The 22,480-nt window shown below is 37.1% G+C and overlaps 1 protein-coding gene across 2 annotated transcripts; it reads right to left on the reverse strand.

Annotated features, from left to right (window-relative positions):
* Positions 1–1,294: 1,294 nt before the first annotated feature.
* On the reverse strand, positions 1,295–21,747 carry LOC103328660 (THO complex subunit 2). 2 transcript variants are annotated; one of them, XM_008231068.3, is made up of 32 exons: positions 21,458–21,747; positions 21,243–21,368; positions 19,866–19,907; positions 19,605–19,664; positions 19,417–19,479; positions 18,831–18,911; positions 17,594–17,662; positions 17,467–17,514; positions 17,097–17,165; positions 16,877–17,010; positions 15,709–15,784; positions 15,020–15,213; positions 14,296–14,376; positions 13,819–14,029; positions 13,481–13,717; positions 13,308–13,388; positions 13,051–13,170; positions 12,882–12,941; positions 11,653–11,780; positions 9,104–9,200; positions 8,883–9,011; positions 8,563–8,666; positions 7,988–8,168; positions 7,547–7,728; positions 6,813–7,419; positions 6,541–6,645; positions 5,637–5,792; positions 5,472–5,552; positions 4,929–5,393; positions 2,969–4,081; positions 1,932–2,245; positions 1,295–1,703 (listed from the first exon to the last, which is right to left on the reverse strand). In XM_008231068.3, exons 1-30 carry the CDS (start codon positions 21,596–21,598, stop codon positions 3,305–3,307), a joined length of 4,905 nt encoding a protein of 1,634 aa, XP_008229290.2. In that variant the 5' UTR covers positions 21,599–21,747; the 3' UTR covers positions 1,295–1,703; positions 1,932–2,245; positions 2,969–3,304. The 2 variants fall into 2 exon arrangements, with proteins under 2 accessions (XP_008229290.2, XP_016649347.2); XM_016793861.2 differs by lacking the exon at positions 6,541–6,645.
* Positions 21,748–22,480: the final 733 nt, after the last annotated feature.

Below are 22,480 nucleotides of genomic sequence, written 5' to 3' on the forward strand. Positions count from 1 at the left end.
TAAATATCTTTAAAATAAACTAAAAGCACCACAAAATATGATAGTGGAATTATATTTATTTTTGTGATACTACAACTCATGGAGTTCTGATAGAATTTTCTCTACGATTTCTCTGTTCTTATTTAAGGTTTTTAACTCTTCGTTTTTAATTTTCTCTTTCTTCTCAGATGCATGAGGAATTCCTCAATTTATATATAAGTTAAGGATTCAACTGCTCAATTGGATGTTGCATTTTGGAGATCATTCTCCAAAGGACACTTCCAGGAATATTTGAGATTCGACGAAGAAACGTGTCAAGGCTCAACCAATGTGAAACGTGCACAACTTCAAGCACTTTGGAGAGATTTTGAAACTCTTCACATGAAACCAAAAGAAATCTTGATGAATGCTTCTCGAGGACAATGGTGGTTGTAAGTAAGATGCAGTAGTGACAAGATGGAGGATGTTACGATCATTGAAAAAATTTATGCCGTCAATGACTCCAATGCAACCAAATTTCTTCATGACCATGGGAATCAAAATACAATGGGGTCTTCGAGTTTCAGAATTTGGGTTTTGAGGGTACATAAAAAATCAAAGTAGAGAATCCAGATCTATAAATCTGAATTCATAATGTCTAATGGCTTTATTCATGAATTAAATCAACCAAGCCCAAGACTCAGTAATAACGTAACTTCCTTGTAGAGTAACACCTTTCAGTTTTTCTTAAATCATAAAAGTCATGGTAATACACCAGTAAGCTGGGTTAATACGCCCCTTTTAGTATTCATATATCTTCATGTTATGAATTTGTTGGCTATAACTATGTCAATACATCCCTTTTCCAAGACAAAATAGGAAGATGTTGCGTTCCCGAGCCCTAGAGAGCATGCAACAGTAACCTAAATAATAGTGAGATATTTACACTGACACACACCTTGAGATTTTTGGTGTTTTGATTGAACCCGTGAGGTTTTAAAACACCCATGAGGTTTCGATTTGTTCCCTTCCAATAATTTTCCGTCCAACAATTGTTGGTGTAATTTAAAAAACTTCTTAAAATGACAGAAGTGTCCTCAATTATTAGACTTAAGAGTGGATGTTCAATCCAATCTTTGAGGTTAACTTTGTCATTTACTTAAAATATGAAAACTTCCGTAGTAAAAATCAACAAAAAGGGGTTTTAAGAAAATAATTTGATACCTCAAAGGAATTTCCTTATGTGAAAACAGCAAGTAGGGTGCCTGCCATGATTATATAAAAAACACCACCATTCATAGCGACAGCCATTACGATCCAAGCATCATCTGAAGTATTTGGCGAAAAAAATTTCTCTGAATTCCCATTCAAAAAATTTGGGATTCTTTAAATTCCCTTCAAATTCTGACGTTCAGAATTCTAAAAATATCTGAAGTTTTCCTTTGAACCTAATAATTTTACTTAAAACAACTCTCTGTACACTTGTGGCCACATTTAAGAAATTTACAATATTGTACATCGGAATATGAATGAATCTATCACTGCCCAATCAAGGGATCATCGGATGAAAGACCATTCGCCATGAAAGAATTTACTACAACAGATCTGTTACAAACCAAAAAGACTAGATAGTGATGGGAACTACATCAAGAGCATGTAGATAATGAAAACTCTCAGTACATCACTTCCGGTGTCTTCTCTTTTGTTCAGCTCTTTGCCTTTTCTCATCCTCCCATTCATACATCCTGCAACCTGGTTAAGGAGTCCAAATTTCCAATACGCAATTGTACAACTGAAACTGAAATGACCAACAATATATGCATGTCAATGCTCATCGTAAACATATTCGGGCACCTTTTTTTCTTTTAAAAATTCACGACAATAAATATATTCATGTGTGTACTCTGTCAGCAATTAGCAATTATCTATTATACGTAATGCACCATGACATGAAAAATATACATGAAGGATACGGATCAGGGTCACGACGAGTCATCTTGCTGGCTGCTTCTTTACCATGAATCCTCACACTTGGTTCCTCCAAGTACCCTGCACGCTGGACAGGGGGTCCTTTCCGGTCTCCTCTATCTCTTCCATCATATGACTGGGACAAACTAATAGAAAGAGGAGGTGGTGGAGGAGGAGGAACTGGTGAATACTCACCAGGTTCCCCAGAAGGCGGGTGCTCTCTTTTAAGTTTCCGCCTCTTAGAAGCTGCAATTGCATCTGTCTCCTCCTTCAAGAGGTTTGCTTTCTCCCTTTCTCGCTCCCTCTCCCTCTCCTCCACCTATATACAGCAAAGCTTAAAGCATAAACATCATATGCGTAATATACAACGAAACTAATGAGAAATCCATTTGAAGTTTGAGCTCAATAAATGCATCAGAAAGATAAAATTTAAACTCCTCTCTGAGAGGTGCACTCATGATATTTACTAAGCAGCGAATCATAAAAAGCCTGGGACATTGAGAAATTAATAGTGGACGTGGAGTGCAAACAAATAAAAAAAAGACTGATTAGTAACTGATAATAGACCTATTAAGCTCGTGAAGAAGCGGCGGTTGTGTACACAACTTGACATAGTGAAAGAATAGAAAGTTTATTTCTCAATGTGCATACTGAAGCTTATCTGGGCATAAAATCCCTATTGAAAAAGAATAGTGCCATGTAAAAAGCTCTAAACGTTACAGAGCCCCTGCCGGATATGAAGCTACTAAAGATGATTGTCCCACACACTAGTGAACTTGCACAACTCATGAATAGCCAGGCCTTTTGACCAACCCCATGAAATATATGGGGCGTAAGCACATGTTTTTTCGACTATTACCAAAATACTTTTATAAACCAAGATATTACTAATCACATTTATTTCAGGCATCATTACCAACATACGCTGTTCTAATTAGAATGAAAAGGGGCCAGTTAACAATGCCTGAATAAGGAACCACTTAATATGACATATTGAAAGGAAGTTCCCCAAATGAAAATATAAACTAGTGCTGATACATACCTTTATTGACAGCCCCTCACGATCTTCGCGCTTCCTATCTCTAAAATCATCTTCTCTTCTACGTTTTGAATCATCTTGTGAATTATCTTCAGATCGTCTACGCTCCTTCTCATCATGTCTCGGAGAAAGCCTTTGAGTATGCCTTGTGGTCCCAAACCTTCTATCTGCATCTTCATCTCTTCTTCCAGAACTAACTGAATGTGGAACCATGTGAGGAGGTAAGGGTGGTGGCGGAGGTAAGCTTTGCCCATGATACCGTTCATCAACATGAGATTTTTCCGTTGATATATCATTGTACCTTACTTTACCTCTGTCATCCTTAGATTTTCAGAGAGTCTATCCACCACTCCTATCCATACCCCTCTCTTGAACTTTCTCCACTGAATGCTCCCTTCCATGTCTCTCCATTGACCTGTCCCTGGATCTCTCACCTAAATCGTCTCCACGTGACTTATCAGGACGGTCCAACCTTTCCCTGTAATCCTTTTCATGTCTTTCACTGCCCTTATCTTTGGACCGATCTGAAGGCTTATCAGAGGCCTTATAAACACTTTGATCATCGGTTCCTGATTTGTCAAGATCCAACAGTCGAGCATCAACAGACCTCTCTCGGTCAGACAATCGAGCTTCGCCCTCAAAATCCCTCATTTCAGTTTCCCCTTTCCGCCGTTTACTTTGTCTGTCAGTTTCTTCAGCAGGACTGGTTCTCTTTTGCAGCTTATCACTAGACTTTGAAGCACTAGCAGAATTATCATGCCTAGGAGAATGAACAAGTCGAGAAGAATGGGGCCTCAGTGCATCAGAAGTTTCAGGACCATCCTCCTTTGGAGCAGAAACCCTTGTATTGGAAGCCTTTGCAGCTCCAACATCCACCTTTGATTCAATACCATGAATTTCTACTGATGTCTTCGCAAATGAACCTTTAGCTGATGCTGAAACTGTATTACCGTTTGCTGCGATGGCAGGAGAAACATTTGTAGACACAGCTGAAGCATGACACAAGACATCTCTGCCAATTCCTTTTCCAGATCTACCATCATCTTTTGCAAGATCCTGTTTCGGTGGCTTAGCAAGCAATCCAGCAGGACCTGACCGTTTTGCTTGGGCTCTCAACTGTCAACAAATGGAAAACAGATTTTAAGGAAAAAAATAAAGAAAAGCAAGATGATAAAAGCCAATAGCAAGAAAATGACTGACCACATCATAATGAAATGCCCAACAGGGACAAACAGAGATACTAATTCCACGGAACTATATCATTCTTATAAACATTAAAAAATTACATTTAGCTCTTTATCTTTTGGCCATAAAAACTTACATACCATATTCGTGAACATCAGGGTCCAGGAATAGGCACCAGGCTTTGGAAAGAAAATTGCAAGAAGCACCACAACAGAGTGAGATTCTAGGTCAACATTCATCCCAAACTCAAGTAGTAGATGTTTTGGTCCGTAGAAGGGATACAACATGATTGCAGGTGCTCTAATGATCAATATCAAAGCAAACTATATAGATCAATAGAACATCTGACTTTTATCAGTTGCATTTAAGTTTAATTCTGGAGCTTCGGAGAGCTATCAGCTACTCCAGAACCCTACAAACTTCTGTGGGGTGATTTCAGTCTCGAGTGTTTAACAAGTATTTTCAATATCATTCTTCTCCATCACCCATATGCAAAATACCACATACTACTTTGATATCGTTTATTGATTTAGCGAACATGACAAAAATGATGTCGAGAAGGATTAAATGAAGGAAATGAAAATAAGACTAAACTAAAAATGCTTGTCTCCTACACATCCACATGAGTGCAAAATGCATTTTGCCACCATACCCTTAGTTTCTTCCAATAAAAGTGGTCATCCCGGTGTTAATTACACTACAGCTTGAGTGGAATGAAGCATGTCCAATGATACAATAGTTAAACAGAAAAGTTCTTTTTTCTTGGTCAACATAATACCTCAGATTCAGAAGAGTTCTTCGGGGCAGCTTTTCCCATGTTTTCATCTGAGGTTCTATTTGAGGATTCATTCACTTGTTTTTTATTTTCCATAGATCTTGATGTTCCAGATTGTAAAGCAGCTGAGGGCATCGGTGACTGAGCATCGGAGCCACTCACCAATGAGCCACCTTTAAGTTTTAGATGCCCTTGATCAGATTTTACAGTTGAGATACTTTCTGCTCTTTCCAACCTCCCATCTGAGGTTTTGGTTTTCAGAATCTGGTCTTTGACTGAGTTTGATGATTCTGGGTGTTGGGAGGGAAGGGCTCCCACTTTTCCTCCTATAGGTTCAGATTGAGAAATATTAATGGTAGAACCACTGTGTGTGGCTGCTGAATTACCAGCCGAAGACTTTGAAGCAAGTGGTGCAGACTTTAATTCAAGATATCCATTACCAAATTCTTCATCTGTAATCCATGAAGACTGCAAATGGGAAAGATAAAAAAAAATTAAATACCTTCATATCTGCGCTGAAAAGCAAGTTCAAAATTTAAGACAAACCTTTCTAGCAGCCAAAGCAGCAGCAACACCAGTTGCCAACACCTTAAGATCCTCTCTCTCATCAGCCTTTATCTTGGAAACCTGCAAGGGAGGTGTCAAAAGGAAGATGCGCATAATGATTCCAGTGAAATTCTAAATAAAAATTGCTATCAAAATAGTTCTCACCCGTTTTTCAAGATTTACACCCGTCTTTCGGGTAACTGGAAAAACACTAGAAATTTTTGACAACAGTATGAGTGCGTTACGAATTTCCATGTACTCAGTTGATTCCAGACACTGAATCAATAACTTTGTAATCCTTTGACTCCACTTCCAGTGAACCTATAAGAAAGTTAAAAGAATGAAAACATCAGACACTGAAAACAATTTTGTTTTTGGTTTTTAGTTTTCACTTTTCTTGCTAGGGATAGAGGGAAAGTATATGGGGGAAAGGGAAATCAAGAAGGATGAAGCAAGATTGATGGGAGGAAGGAGATAGAAACGAAGGGGAATGTATGAAACAGAAACTAGAAAGAAAAGAAACTTACTTAAAATTGTTTTCAGATTTAGTTTTTAGTTTTCATTTTGTGTGCCATTTACGTTTCTTCCACATCCTCCTTCCCACCACCATTCATCCACCCTTGTTCATCTCTCTCTTCTGCCTTATATTTCCCACTCCCTCTCAAACAAAAAAATTGAAACTAAAAACAAATGGTTATCAAACATGCCCTAAACGATTTGAAAATTGAAAGTCTGTCCAAGCAAGAACTCCATGACATGGATGAAATGGCCATGGAATAGTTGAGGTTATAAGATCAATCACGAAGTACCCTTCCTTTGGAAAAGGTTCAAGTGTCCAACTGAACTATACAGTTGAAACTTGAAACGCAGAGTACACAGATAAAACAGATGTTTATACATAAACAAAAGAATAGAGAAACAGAATAACTAATTGGGAGGACAAGATTTAGCCGAGTCCTTTAAAGAAAACTAAAAGACCTCTACATGAAGACCTGTAGTATTCAGTTTAAGCTTAGTGACTTCTGGTATAGCAGAAGTTAATTTTAGACATAAAAGGCCATGGACCCACCTTCATGAACTGGAAATAGGCAACTCGCTGGCTATTTGGATGTCTATAATATACAGCAAAGCCAGGCATGTTTCCACATTCGCGTTCATAAATAGATTCATCCTTCTGGAAAAAAGCATGGTTCAGCAAGAACAATCAAAAAATGGGGAAAGAGTATAGCAGTTTCGAGTGCCCATTAGACCCTCTTATATGTCCAGGACTTATGATCAGTGTGATTGAATGTATGATTGGATTAAAAAACTAAACCACCAAAAAGCATAAAGTTGTCTCACCTTCCAATAGTATGCGATCTTCAACGTCTCCTGCAGAAACTTCCCAAATCTACCTACTTCATATTCAGTACAGCAGCATATCATAGGCTGTAAGGTTCTACAAATGAGAATATCAATGTGGTTGACTGTGTTAAAAAATGGTGTCCCCAGGGAATGAAGAGTGTGCACAAACATGGCACAATAGACAGCATCTGGCATACTGAAAGTACAGCGTGGAAATATACAACGCTGAAGGAACTCCACGTTGATCTTCAAAGTATCAGGGCAAGAACTCAACCATTTGTCCTTCTCCCGAGATAAACGTTTACGAACGGATGCGACATTTTCCTCGTGCTTTCGGAGTTCGCTAGTCAGGCGATCTAGGGATTCTTGAATTCTTTCCTTGTCTTTCTTCCTTTTGGTTATTGCTGAACTTGAATTATCAGAAAGCTCTTCCAGAGCCTTAAGAGCAGCATGCTGTTTCGCAATTTCAGACTCATAACAATTTCTAGGGACATAAAGATCATAGAGTGTGAGACCCCAAAATGTCGCATAGAGATCAGGGGAGAGGCTATTCCAGGCTTTTGGAGGCAACATCGTTTTAACAGTATTAAGAAGATCCAACCACCTAATACAATTAGATAAAAACAGCAAAGAAACACAACACAATTAGAAAAAAGGGTATGTCAAAAGTAACTAGACAAGAATAAGCTTCACATCAAGAGATGTCTAAATGCAATCTTTAGAAAAATTACGTTACGGGCTTTGATGGAGAGCCAACATCCAGAACCAAATTTCCAGAATGCTCAGCAGCTTCAGACTCTGAATTTGCAGAGGTGATACCCTGAGTGTCATTATTGTCTAGAGGCCAGAAGACATCGGAACTCCCACGGCACTTGAAGAGCCTCATTACAGGGCGATAAATTAAGAAAGCAACCTATGTCATGGAGGAAATACAATTAACAGACTATTCAGGTACACAATTTATGTTATGTGGAAACTGTAAGCCACTGAGGTAGACATAACTTTTCAGGGAAAAAAAAACACTTAAACCATAAATAGATACAAAGTTCACTATTATGAGAATTTACAAATTAGGTGCTGTGATTAAGTACAGATGAAAGAAAATAATTAAAATAACTAGATAATCAAAGCACTTAACGGAGAGAGAGAGAGAGAGAGAGAGAGAGAGAGACCTCAGGATCAAGATGGTATTGATGGACAAGATCATCAAGCGAAGGAATTAGCTGAGCATATGCTGATGTCGGTGTCACAGCACTGCAAAGAAATTCCACGTATTGAAGGAGAGTTCCATGACATCTATCAAACTGCTCACTAACCATCTTAATGTAAGGTGCATCAGCATCTATTATGACCCTGCAGAGAATATAGGAATCTCGTCAGTACATAACTGAGCTTGCCTCAGATAAAACAGTGCCCCCATAGTTCATCCACAGAATCAAAATTGTTTCATGCTGAACACAAAAGGCGGATGCTTTATCAGGATGTTAGAAGCATTGCATAAATCCCCTAAAAGGACTGATAAATGCCATTGGCTGTTCCTCTTAATACACACCCAAACCAAGAAAAAAAAGAAGACTACAGAACAGGTCTACCTACAGAATGAACCAGCCCATAAACAACTTCAAGACACCTTGCAACCAATCATCTTTGGAACAAACAGACATAAATGTTTCTTGAAAAGAATCATATAGCAATATGATGATGGATATCAAATAACAAATGAAAGCAAATAAGCTGTACAGCTTACACAGAACGATGCTGAGCAAGAAGTAACAAAAGGGGTATTGCCAGCTTCGATTCATCCTTTGGGAGCAGTGAGTCCCTTAGCCTGTTAGTGGACTTGATTAATGCCTGTAACATTATTAAAATCAACATTAACATCTTCAAAGTTAGGCACTCAAAATCCATAACATGCATTACTGCTTTAAACTTAACAAGTTATGCAACATTGTAAGATTAAAACATACTTAACATTCAGAAGATATCAAATATTGATAAAATAACATCTAAAAGATTATTCTACTTGCCTAATTGAATGACAGAAAATAATCAAACATTACAAGGCACCTTGTTATTGCGAGTAACACCAAAAGAAGTTGCCTGATAACGAAGAGTCTCACTGCCTGCCATGGCATCCAGCTGATCCTCAGTCAGATTCTCGGTGTAATGGACATTTGCCATTTGCTGAATAAGCTCCTGATATAATCATAGAAATATAATTCAATATTATCAAAGCTTGAGGACAAATCATATGAATAACAGGTATAACCATTGAACCTTGAAAATACCTGAAGGAGAACCAGCTCAATTCCTTGGCCCTTTTTCAGTTGATTCACAAGATACTGGAAAAGGCCCCTCAATTCCATAGATGGGTATTTCTTACACCTAAGAAAATAAAAAACTGAGGTGGTCAGCTTTCTTAAAAGCTAAAAGCACATATTACAAACTTGACTCTAAAAAGGAAAAACAGTAAGAAATTAAAATTTTAATAAAATAACAACAATCATAAAACCAAAGGGAAAAATAAAAAGGAACAACCAATCCAATTAAACATTGTTCACCTAAATCTATCAATTTTTATTATAAATTCAGAAGCAACTAAAAAAGAGAAATCGTCAAACTCAACAGAGATAAAGCAAGAAAAGAAACAAAAAATTTACGTACCAAAGTGACAGTTTAAGAATAACTTGACACAATTCTGACGACAATACATAAAATGAAAAAAAATAAAAGACTTCCTTAAGCGATTATAAATAGTATCTCAAATGCAAAATAAACATATTGCTATACTAAATTATGCAAAAATAATTCTATGTCCTCAGATCGGTGATTAGAAATTATATCATCCATACAGCAAGGAAAGGTGGACAAAACATCACTATGAAAGAGACAAAAAGAATCAAGCATCATCTGTTGAATCTATTTTGTCTATTCAGACAATCTAGAATGTGAACATTTTCTGACTATCAATCAAAGTCTCCCTTTCAATGTCCACAAATTTCCTAGCTCCATTCATACAGCCTTGTTTTTTCAGAGAAGAAACACATTTTTATTAATGAAAAGGAAATTACAATCTGTGGACAAGCAGTCGACAGTAAAACAGGTGAAACGAAAAAAACTCTTATTTCAACAAGAATGATCAAATAGAAGCTACAACGTGAGACAATTACAACTAAACCACAGACCCGAGTTTAACAACTCTAACCATCAACTCACAGTTGCCTTCCAATCTAAATAGATAGAATGAAATGAAAGCTCCTTGAATTCCACTGGAACTGAAGGCCAAAAGAAAGACCGAAAACTTTGCTTTTTCTCCCAGAGCTCCCCCGATCCCACTCCTTCAAAATTTTCAAAGATTCTTCTATTTTGTCCCCAGAAAACCACCCCATTACAGCTAACACAATACAAACCCCAATCACTTTAGCTTTTTTAACCCCTCCCAGCCACTTTGTGCTTTTCAGACAGTAAGGAATAACAATCTCTTGGGACAAACCAACTCAAAGTTATTTCCCTGAACAACCTCCATCATAGACTTAAAGTAATAAAGGGCGGGCAGTGAAAAAACATGTGATTGGCACTCTCCCCGCCTCCTTCACGTATAACACACCATTGAGGAGAACAACAAAAATTAGGCCTCCTCCTCTGAACCATATCACAAATATTGACTAACCATACACCACAGGCCACGCTAAAATTTGCTCTTTTGATGGGACCATTGCTTTCTAAAGCTGCCAACAAGGCTGAAAGGAAAGATGTTCAGGCTTGTCATAAAGAAATCTGACAAAGTACTTGCACAAAATTCTCCTCAGGATCTAACATTCATTTCCAAGAATCTAGTCTAGTTTGAGAAAGGTGCACACTTTCTAACAGCAGTAATGCAGATAGCCCCTCCACCTCTGCCTCATTCAGATTTCTCGTGAAACCAAAGTCCCAACTATATGGAGAAGTAAAACAAATCACAAGGCTGGAAATGTTTGAATCTTTTAACGTCGAGTGCAACAGTATTTGAAATAGGCTTCCCAGAGTTCTCTTTCCCCTACCCAGAGATCCTTCCAGAAACTTACCCTTAAACCATTACCAGCACCAAACTTGCAACACAATAAAAAAGGATGGAGTAATTGAAAAATATATTTCCATGGATTCCGACTTGATCCTCTTTCCACCAGCTTGGTATCCCAGCCTGGCCTATACCATATTTGCTTCTGACCACTGAATACCATAAAGCTTTCTCCTCCAAATGGAACCTTCAAAGCCGTTTTCTTAGCAAAGCTTTTCCCCTACCCAGAGATCCTTCCAGAAACTTACCCTTAAACCATTACCAGCACCAAACTCGCAACATGATAAAAAAGGATGGAGTACTTGAAAAATATCTTTCCATGGATTCCGACTTGATCCTCTTTTCACCAGCTTGGTATCCCAGCCTGGCCTATCCCATATTTGCTTCTGACCACTGAATACCATAAACATTTCTCCTCCAAATGGAATCTCCAAAGCCGTTTTCTTAGCAAAGCTTTACTCCTCAATAAATTCCCCAATCCCAGGCTAATCTGCAACCCGGAAACTGAAGTGAAGTATCCAAGTATATATCTAGACTTTGTATGATGGTGTAAACATGCAGAATGACTCTAATAAATGCCAAAAAGTCAAAAGGGGAAAAGGAAAAGGATGAACAAAAATAAACAAATAAAGCTCAAGAGTAACCAAATTGTACAAACCCAAAATAAGCGAACAACTAAGGCCAATGCATATCAACTACTATATGGCATAAACAATTATGGTAATTCCAAATAAGCGTATCAAAAACACATATGGAAGCCATAAGACGAAAAAGACATACAAGTGACCCCAAAATGAAGCCAAAGATTGAAGCCAGTCTGACACGTTAAGGCCATCCTCTTTTAGCTTATCACGCCCTCCTTGTGCAAGACGCTCAATCACAACATATTCCAAAACGTCATACTCCAGCTGGACAGAAATCACGCATATAAAAATATTAGCAAAGAAAGCATAGGCATAAAAATATGTATATATAACATTTATATATACACCCACACACGAAAGCCAAATCCAAGGAGCAACATCATAAAGTAGCAAAATAGAGTGAAGGCTATTCTGCAAAGAAAGGTTCCTCATGCTGGAGTATAAAGTCTCAAGAAATGCACTAGAATATCATGCTGGAAAACAGAGAACCAACCACAAAAGTTAGATCACCAAATATCATGCTTAGGGCATTAAACTTGAAAACCATCTCTCCAGAAGGCCAAATCTGGAGAAGGAAAAAAAAACACTCATTGTAATTTCCAAGGATCCTACTTAAAGACTCTAAAAGATTATTGATTAAATTACTGGCTATGACTACTACTTCATAAAATCACAACAGAACTTTATTCCAGCCAAGTATCTTCCTGGTAATTCTTAAGCCCCAAACGTTAAGTATAACTAATTCTAAATTCCACTAAATGGTCTTTCAGAACACAAAAAGGTAACTATGACGACGTAGTACAATAACTACTCCTATATGGTGTTTACAAGGAGCAGAGATTCCATCAAAAGCTTGATTAAAGATCACTTAGTGGATGCCTGGCCAAGGAATCGTCATACATAATCTTTTAGGTAGAACAGACCAAAATATAGGCCTCCACCGCCTCGTATACACTGACAAGAAATTCACTAGTATGAAGACGTGTCAAAGCTGTCTTACTGTCAATCAAGAGCCTATGAACAGTGTCAATAATTTTTAAAATAGTAACCAAATATAAGTAATTTTGAAAAAAAATGTATAAAAGTTGGATACAGATGGGCACACATGGATATCAGTGCCGTATCCTAATGTGCCCAACATAGAAAATTTATACAAATTGTCCTACAAAACCACAGGTTTTGTCTCATAATCAACTTCAATGATGGAGGACAACACTTTTGAGTAAGATAACAGGAGGGACAAAACAGATAGCTGGTATACAACCCGATTACACCCATTCAAATCAACAGTCTTAACAGTAGTCATAGAAGGGAAGGAAAAAGATGAAGAAAAAAAATTTAACACAACAAAATAGAAATTCACACCTGAGTCAAATACTTAAATGCATCTACAACAGGAGTAATCATATCTCTGTACGCCTCAATCTGCACATAATATCAACAGATTAACAATTGCTTGTGCACAAACACTAAAATTCAAAAAACAAAATATCAAAGATTCCAAAAGACAAAGTGAAAGTAAATAAGGCAAGACCTGATGAACAATTGTTCTAAGTACGGTCATTGGATTTGCATGAGCTAACTTTGCAACCATCCGACCTAGCTGCTTCAAATTTTCTTTTGCAAGGCGTTTCAAAATTCTTCTAGTGTCCAACTATAAAGAGGAAAAATAGAACACGTATCAGTGATGGTTTTAGGGCATTAAGCATGCAACATACAACAATGAAAAAAGTGTAAATCCAGGCATATTCAGAACGCAGGGAAGACTCAAGAAAAAAATATTTGTTGTACCTTGGCTGTTTGCCTTGCGGCTAAAACCATAGGAATGCGCTCATCTTCTTTCTCCCACTCACCGTATAAACGATACCGCACCTAAGCAGATGAGATTTATCTAGCAAGAGTGTCTACCATACAAAATAAATTCTCAAAAGTGAAGAATCAAATATCTTTGATTCAAGGCCAACCTCATAGGGGAGTAGACTCATCACTTCCCAGATCTCCTGTCCAACGGCTGGATTTGCAGGTACCAATTGTAAAGAAGGAAGTAGACATGTTCCCAAGGCTTCCTCTATCCTTGACTTTGCTTCCTTAAGGTGCAGACGAGGATTCCCGACAAAAACATAACTGGGATCCACGACTCGTTCACCACTGCTTACAAGATCAAGTGCAGATGAGTAATAACCTCTCAATACTCTACATACCTACACCAAAAATGACATAGAATCAGTCAATCCTTAAGTTATAAGGAGATAAAATCTGAAAAGAAAAACAAATACATGAAGATAAGATACAAAATTTGCACCTTCTGAAGCAACAAAGTATCGCGATAAAGATAGGGTCCAGCACAAGCAAGCATCTGAAAAAGTTCTTTGGGAAGGTCAACAAATGATCCATGTCTGGATGAATTTTCTGTATTAATTAAATCAACACTGGTTCCTGAGGAAGACCCAAAACTTAGGAGATGTGCTCGGCGAACAGTGTCATATGCAGAAGAGATTGTTTTTTCAATGAGCCTGGACACAAATATCGAATAATTATTAGAAAGAAAAAGTAGATGCCCTACCCCTGCCAAAGCTCAGAATGGGTATGCGCAAAAGGAGGCTAGAGAAAGCCAAGTTAAAACTCTTCAAATGCACTCAAAAACAACCATGCACAATCATCCACCTATCTGCACTTTGTTTGTGCATGCATGTCTATGAGAGCACATTCAGTCAAGTCACAAGTAGCTCATAGTACAAAACAAAAGAAGAGTGAAAGACATAAAATACATTAGATTTACCTGAACAAGCTATTACAGATTTGAATATGTTCAACAGGATGAAGAGGTGAGAGACGCTCAAATAGCAAATGTGCATGGTACCTGATGAGCAGAAATTCAATAACAAATGAGATCTTTAAAATCTACATGAAATAAATGCTATTGCACAAAACTGAACATCAGTTCAAAACTTCAAACAAGCTTAATTCATTATATTTTAAACACTTAAGAGTGTATATATGCATGACAAAAAAAATCAAATACCAATCTTTATGCAGACAGCCGACAAAGAGTTGGTTAGAACAAGTATAAACCATTCTAGCCTTTTCACATAAGTCCCAAGCCCTGGTGTTGTGAAATTCCAGTCAATTGAAAGCATCTAGGTTAACAGATCACCATCATTGTTGCAAACATAGTAAACCATACATTTACAGAATTTTGACATGACAAAAATTTAGAATGATCATCAAGAAGGCAGCACAAGGACCTTTAGTTCATAAACGAATTTCATCAGACAAATAATATAACTGTAAAGATAATATTGTAGGGTAAGACCACACAACAGACAAAGAACTGGCTCAAAAAAGGACATTGCATACATGGAAGCAACCAGTTCAAGAGCTCTATTACCAATTTAAGCAAGCAGCAATCACTTATAGAGTAATAACCAGTGTAAACAAGAAACGAAGAAATAAGTACAGAACAAGGCTGGGAACCAGAAGATCCCAAGTACAAGCAAACATACCAGTCATTTACAGAAAGAAAACCAGTGAGCAAGCCCAAAGTTTGATTATTTTCACACTCTGTAGACCGCTCACCAACTGCCTCTGTTTCCATGTCTAGAGCAGCAAAGAGGTCTATTGTCACGTCTCCTTGTTTCTCATCATCCATGAGATCCTTCCCGGTAGCAGCAAGATTTATTTTACCAATTTTGTTAGCCTGCAAATATTCGCAGATATACAAGTAAAAATGGAAAGCATAGCCTTTCATATAAGAGTAAACAGACTTTGAAGGCGTAAGCAACTAAAGCTGCTACCATAACTAAAAGAAATATACTTGAAACGCTCTCTACAGAAAAATCAGGTATGATCGAATAACATAGCATCCACCTGACACAATATACACAATTTTCTTGTCCACCAATGCCCTAAAATCCATAGGCTGGGAAAGGGAAGCACATAACATACAATTGAAACATAGCATGTGCAATGGAAATAAGTTGTAGCCTCATACATTAGTAAACAGGCAGAAAAACTTCCATGATAACAGATGTTACACATCACATAACATACAATTGAAACATAGCATATGCAATGGAAAAAAGTTGTCGCCTCAAACATTAGTAACCATGCAGAAAAACTCCCGCAATAACAGATGTTACAGATCAGATAACAAAGTTATAACCCATATTTTATACATATAATAAAGTTATACCTCATCAAGTCGCTTGGAAGAGAAAGCACTATAATGTTCAAATGCTTCATCATCCTTGGGAAGTAGATGAGCATATCTGTCAAAGACATTAATGAAATATATCACCAGGAGGCCCAGTACAAATAGAACTCTAATTCAGATCATCAAGGAAACGGAATACATGGGCAGATAATGAACAGCATAACAGCACATATAAAAATGACAAGAAAACATATATAAATAAACCAACCACAATTAAAAGATGTCAAAGGTATAAACAAGAACTAATTCCAGACTCCAGCAGTGGTTTACATGTAATTTAATCCTCCTGTAGCTCCATCTGGTATTTACCACAAAGAAATATTCATTATAAATCTTGCACTCATGCTATTATGCAATTGCCTCACGGTATTCAAGCACAGTACCAGAACTTGTCACATCCTTAGGTTTGATCATTGTTAAGGTTTCAATCAAAAAACTGTAAACGCAGTTTACGCACCTTAGGAGTGCATCATGCACGCAATTACCAAAATCAAGTTCAAGTTAGCACCACACTCCCTCAATATTAGAGTCATTGATCCCAAAGCAAGATCTGTCTCAATATTAGAGTCATTGATCCCTAACCTTAGGAGTGCATCACTAGCATCTGTAGATGTGTCTCACCACACTCCCCAAGGACTCTACATTTGCAAGCCAATCTTTAAGCTTACTAACTACTGTACTTAAGCACTATGAAACTGCCCATGACAAGGCACACAGACTCAACCATAAGTGTGGTTGCTAGATAAACATAGTGATTGCCGGCAGGCTATGAAATTTAATAGTCACTAGCCTTTCAATAGAAATTACCATGCATCTCAGCTAACAATGTAATTATGAGTAAGGCTGAATCCAAGCTACACCAAGATAGTCACAAATGGCCCATAGTGGCACCACAGGAACCCATGAATCTTGTACTATCCATGATGATCTCAGAATGTACAGCACACTAGTCTGCCCTTGCGCTTACCTAACTAGACACATGCTTGTGGGTGCTAAGTCAATGCTCCCACATGACGGGCAATGACATTGCCCTTTCAACTTTCAACTTCATCCATTCCAAGAGGAAACAGTATCCATGATTGAATCAAAATAATTAAACTCAACTAAAAATCCCAACTAATACAAAAATCACCAAAGGAAAACTCACATGCTATCAAGATCAATAAAGTCCTCCTTCACCAACAAAGCTGTAAGCTTATAAAGTCCAAATGGCACCGGACTATTTACTTCCAAACGCTGATAATATTGAAATTTAAAACCAAGGATTTGTGAAGCATGAGACTGCAAAAGATGATGAAGTAGTGAGTTAAATCAAAATTATCAAAATATAGCACACTAGTTTAAGTTGGTAAATAGAATATCCTTACCTTCGGAAAAATTGGTATCAGCTCCAAAAATACATTACTATCTGGCTGAAGTTCAAAGCACTCCAAAACCTAATCAAAGAAAAGTATTGAAGAGAAAATAGTGAATCATAGAACATCAAATTCTTAGTAAAAGCATAGAAAAAGACAATACTTGGCTCCTGATGCATCAGGATCAGGAGGAGCCCCTCCTTATATGGAGATGTGACTCATCTAGTAGTGGACATGTGTCCACAATTGAAATATAAAATAAAAAAGTTGAAGCAAACACAAACAGTTCCTCGTGATGCATCAGGATCCAAGCATTGTCCAAAAAGAAAATACAGGCTGTACAGAAAAATAAGTACAAATAAGGTAAATAGCGACAACTTACAATATCAAAGACATGATTTGGATCCAGATCAAAATGTCCAATTAATGACTGCAAGGATCAGTCTAATCAGGAAGATGAAAAGTATATAGAAGAAAAAAGAGTAGAGAAAAATATATCAAAGCTAAACCTTTATAATGCCTATTGTTGCTGCTGCATTGTGTGATGAAGTTTCTGAGTTTTGGCAAAGAAGGGTAACCTACAAATAAACAAGGCAATAAATATACATAATTACATGTCTAAAACCTACTGAAATTAAACCGCATGCTTCAACCAAGATGTCCCTCATTAGATAGAGAGGACACAACAAACTTTATATTCATAAAAGGGAAGAAAAAGTGACAACTTAAATGTGACTTCACCATGGAAGCAAACAAAATGGTAAAACACACTGCTAACAAAGTACCTTAAGCTAAATCCAACCAACTATAACATGAGTCACAAAATATAAAAAAGAATACATACGAGGACTTCTCCCATGATGTTGAAACAGAAGTAAAAAGGAAATGTAATACAATAGAACATTTTCTCTGCATAACATCGTATGGTTGCAACAATGATTGAATCAGAAAGTTAAAAAAGTAGAATAAAAATTGTTTTAAAAAAATTGAAGTCTTACCCATTTGCAATGCATTCATTCATGAAGTTGCAAACGTGATGACTTACCAAGCAAAAATCCGATGGCCAACTCAGTAAAACCAGACTTTAACTAAATAAACATATTACCTAGCTTATGTGGAAACTCAGAACAGTTATATCTCTCCAATCATATATATGGAGATAGTACACAGACTACCAACTACACACTTCTAGATACATGTAGTTTATCAAGATTCAATCTATAAATTCGAAGGTGATGCTAAACCTCCAACCTGAGTCCCAAATCTAATCACTAGATTCACAACTACATACAATGCCTAAAGGCAGTAGTCTAGTTTATGGATATCCTGAAAGCAACTGCACTCAAACTCATCAAATAGTGGATTTCTTTCAGTAAAACTATAATTAACAGGAATTAAGATTTATTTGGTTGCATGAAAATTTAACTTATGTATACTATAAACTCTGAACTTATGATGATTTTTAACTTGGAAACAATGAGTTGAATCAATTGATAAAATAAAAGTTCCATACCAAGAATAAAACGCGGGCACGTAAAAGCTAAATACCAGCAAAAGAATTAACAAGACAAATGTCTCTTTTTTTTTTCCAAAAAGACATTAATAAAACTGCCAGGCATTTGGAACAAGCAAAGTAAAAGAAAAATTATATATCCCTTGTTATGAAACAAAACTGGAAGGAAAATATTCCCATTAGTGTAGCACATTGAACAAACTTCCAAAGTATATTATCAATAATAATCTTACTAGCTTGGCATAGCCCTCGCTCTCTTCTCGTAGAAGGTTAAACTTTGTTTGCTGATATAGAAGACGGGTGTTTACTCTGACCTGAAATTAAAAGCATGCACATCAACTTAGATCATATTCAAGATTCCTGCTTCAACATATTGATTATTTCATGCTAAACCTTTGTTTTCTATAAGATCCTTTTCATAGCAAACTTATGCTTGCCATATTTTCTTAGGAACCATGCACGTCATATACACAATTCCAAGCCTGACTTTGTTGAAACAAACTATTGCATTTAGATCTCCCTATTACAATCAGTTGCACAGGTTGACTCTAACGTTAATGTACACCTAATGATATTAACAATTGACAAAGAAAACATATAAATAGTACATTATAAAGCATATAGAATTGACATCAACAGGGATTTTTTAACAGATAAAAACAAATTAAAAGTTCACCAAGGGCATGCAAGATTCTATTTGGACAAACTCATGTCAGGATGATACTGTTAAAAAGTACAATTACAACACAAAGTCGGTTCATACTTTAGGCAAGGCCACCATCATATGAGCACATAGCTACACACTAATAATCTTCTTACCTCTTTACTCTTCAATTCCTGAGCCTTTATCTTGATCATTTCAGCCTCCCACAAAAATTCTTCCTACAATTTGTGAAGTATATATGCATAAGTTCTTTTTCATACAAGAAGATTGAAAACAGAGCCAACGAAGAAAAAACCATGACCAGATAACCATCAGGTAAACTAGGACAAGTATAAGTGTTCACCTCACAGCGTTCCTGGAAAAGTCTCAATGGAACTAAGGAAGATTCCACCAACCATTTAGCCTGAGAAACAGAAAACAACTAAACAATAAGTAACCAGGCTCAGAAAAATCTAGATAAAATCACAAACAGAAATGGAAAGGGCAGGGTGGACAAATAGAAAAGATGCTCCAACAACCAATATGCATAGTGAAGAAGACAATGGACATCAATAAAGTACAAGACTCCTGTTTCGAATGTAGTGCCTTTTAACCAAGTACTAACCAATTTTATAAGACGAGCACGATGCTCTCCAGGCATTCTAATCTGCAAATTAAGTGAACTTCCATATGTCAGCAAGAACAGCCAGATAAACATCATATATTAGTGGGTCATTGATTAAACAAATGATTACATTAAGCTTAAACATAATATGCCATAAAAACAAAAACAAAAAATCAAAAGGCAACAGTGGAACACCAAAATCGTTATCTCCAAACAATTAAGCAGAACCCACACATGCAGTAGCTTGCAGAAACCATTAAAAATCCAACTTCCTCATAGTTGCTTTCTCAAAGCCCCCTTTTTCAATAGTTTACCCTTGCTTTTCCAACAAAGTTTATTTATAAGACAGACGAATTGCACCCATGCAACCACAACCCTCTCGTAATACTACTTGTTATTATCAACCATTTGCAACAATTTCTCCTACAAATGATACTGAGGATCAATGACATTAATGCATCAAAATAATATCAAGATGTGCATCCAGACATCTGAAGGTCAAGCACTAGCATCCAATTAAAATGACATCAAAACTATACATCCCCATCCATTCATTAAGTGAACAATCTCAGAGTTTACAGAAAGAAGTCCACTCTAAAAGGGAAATGTTACAAGAGCACCATAAGCGATACCACAAATGAAGTAGGAAAACAGCCAACAGAAGTTGTTTTCAATTTCTAAACAAAACTCATGCTTCTCTCCAGCACAATCCCAGCTTTAAGATTTACGGAAACAATCCATTTCAAAAAGAATATTTTATAGAAGCACTGCAAGTGATCCCACACACATAGTAGGAGGAATACAGACAAAATCCACCACACCAACCTCATTTGTGGCCAACTTAAACAAATCTCAAGAGATTACATAAGACACTAATATAGTGTAGACCAAATTTCTCAATCAAAAGTTTGAAGTACAAGCAAAACTTGTAGTGAATAGGGCTGCAAATTGTATCCACTGGTTCTGCTAAACCGAATTGTACTATTTAATACTAAAAAGACAACAATGGAATGATACCTACGGGTAAGAATCACTTGAAACTAAAGCTACTAGAACTTGCCTGCTTAAAAAGGAAGCCATCAAAAGCCCATTTCAAGAAAGAGGCTTCTGATCATAATTGCACCACACGTTGTTACGACAATCAAATGCAAAAAATAATTTCAAGTGTAGTGGTTTTGTGGCACGTTTGTTCCTGCTATTCACAAACACTCACCCCTAAATTAATCCCATCGATATCACATATAGCGGTAGGCTCCCTTTATATTAGGATTCAGCTCCCTAAGGATTTAAATTATTGTTCAAGATCCAAAGTTCTTCATCCAATTTCACTCTTTAAAGAAAACTAACACACTTCAAGCAAAAAAATAAACAACTCACATCTTGAGACAATTGGGTGACAATATCCGCAAAACTGGAAGCCAACTCTTCGTCCGAAACCTTATCGGAGAACTCAACTGAATCCAACGCTGCTTTACACTTCTGCAATGGCAATTCCCCAGAAACCTAACAATCAAACACACAAAATTCAATCCAAACCCTTAACAATTGCTTAAAAATCATATTGAAAGAGAAAAGGGGCATCTTGAGCTGACCATGGTGGAGCAGAGCTCGTAGAGGAATCGAAGCATGGGAACGGGGTCTGCGAGCTTGAAATTAGAGGTTCCATTCTTCCATTCACGAACGCAGTCCTCTCTAACGTATGCACGCTCTACGGGTGGGAGAGACATGCTCATAGAGCTTGCAAAACCCTACAGACACACTGTGAGTCGAGTTCAACGTCAACCTTATAGTACCTTAGCGTACCCGTTTTTCACAACGACAACGAAGAAGAGATGGGAGGGCAGGTCGGCCTGGTTCAACTGGAAAAAACGACAACGGAGGAACCTAGGGATTTCGACGAAGGAAGATCGTGGTGCGATAATGGGCTCGGTGTGAAAATATGGAGCGGCCCAGATAGCAGTAGCGATGGATTAGGGCTCTTCCAACCTATTTGGCCCTAAACCCAAATATTCCCTCAAAAAGTAACTATTTGGGTCCAACTCAAATCGTTTTTCCCCCAAACGCTTTATACTCAAACTTTAAGTTCGTAACTTTATTAAATTGTTTAAGAATAATTTAAGGCTGGTGTATTCAATTAGGATTGTATAAGATTTTGAAAGATTTTTTTTAAGTGACAGACTTCCTAAATTGTATAACTCCTATAGGTTTTACCCGGATTTTTAATAAACTTTTTTAAACTTTTATTATAGACTTCCATACTTTTGTATAAACTTTTATTATAGATTCAGATCAATTTGCATAGACTTTTATTACTCTTTCTTCCCAACATTATTTTCTTTACCTAGCCACTAGTCGATCACTAAAAGCTATTTTGGTTATATGATTCAGGTGCATTGAAACCTGCAAAGGTGGCATTACTCCTCCATGTATTAGATGTGTTTTTATTAGCTATGGACTCCTTTAAGGTGGCATTACTCCCCCATCTGGATCAATGGAACTTCAAAATCAAAAGAGTGCTGAGGAAGATAGATACTCTCTGATGCCCGTTGTGAGAGTAAATTTCGTCCCACTAGAATATTCGTCTAAGATTCCTTCGTCTTCTCCACTTCTCTTTC

Source organism: Prunus mume, linkage group LG4 (assembly GCF_029339155.1).
Source record: "Prunus mume cultivar Tortuosa linkage group LG4, ASM2933915v1, whole genome shotgun sequence".
Classification (NCBI taxonomy): Eukaryota; Viridiplantae; Streptophyta; class Magnoliopsida; order Rosales; family Rosaceae; genus Prunus; species Prunus mume.

Bases quoted from the DNA above. Each gene is read 5' to 3' on its own strand.
- LOC103328660 (XM_008231068.3), bottom strand. From the start codon at position 21,598: ATGAGCATGTCTCTCCCACCCGTAGAGCGTGCATACGTTAGAGAGGAC. The intron at 9,201-11,652 runs GTATGTCTTTTT...TTATTTTCTTAG, and splicing joins GCTTCATTTTGGGGTCACTT to GTGTAAGAAATACCCATCTA. The intron at 5,793-6,540 runs GTGGGTCCATGG...ACTTTCTTATAG, and splicing joins CCTATTTCCAGTTCATGAAG to GTTCACTGGAAGTGGAGTCA.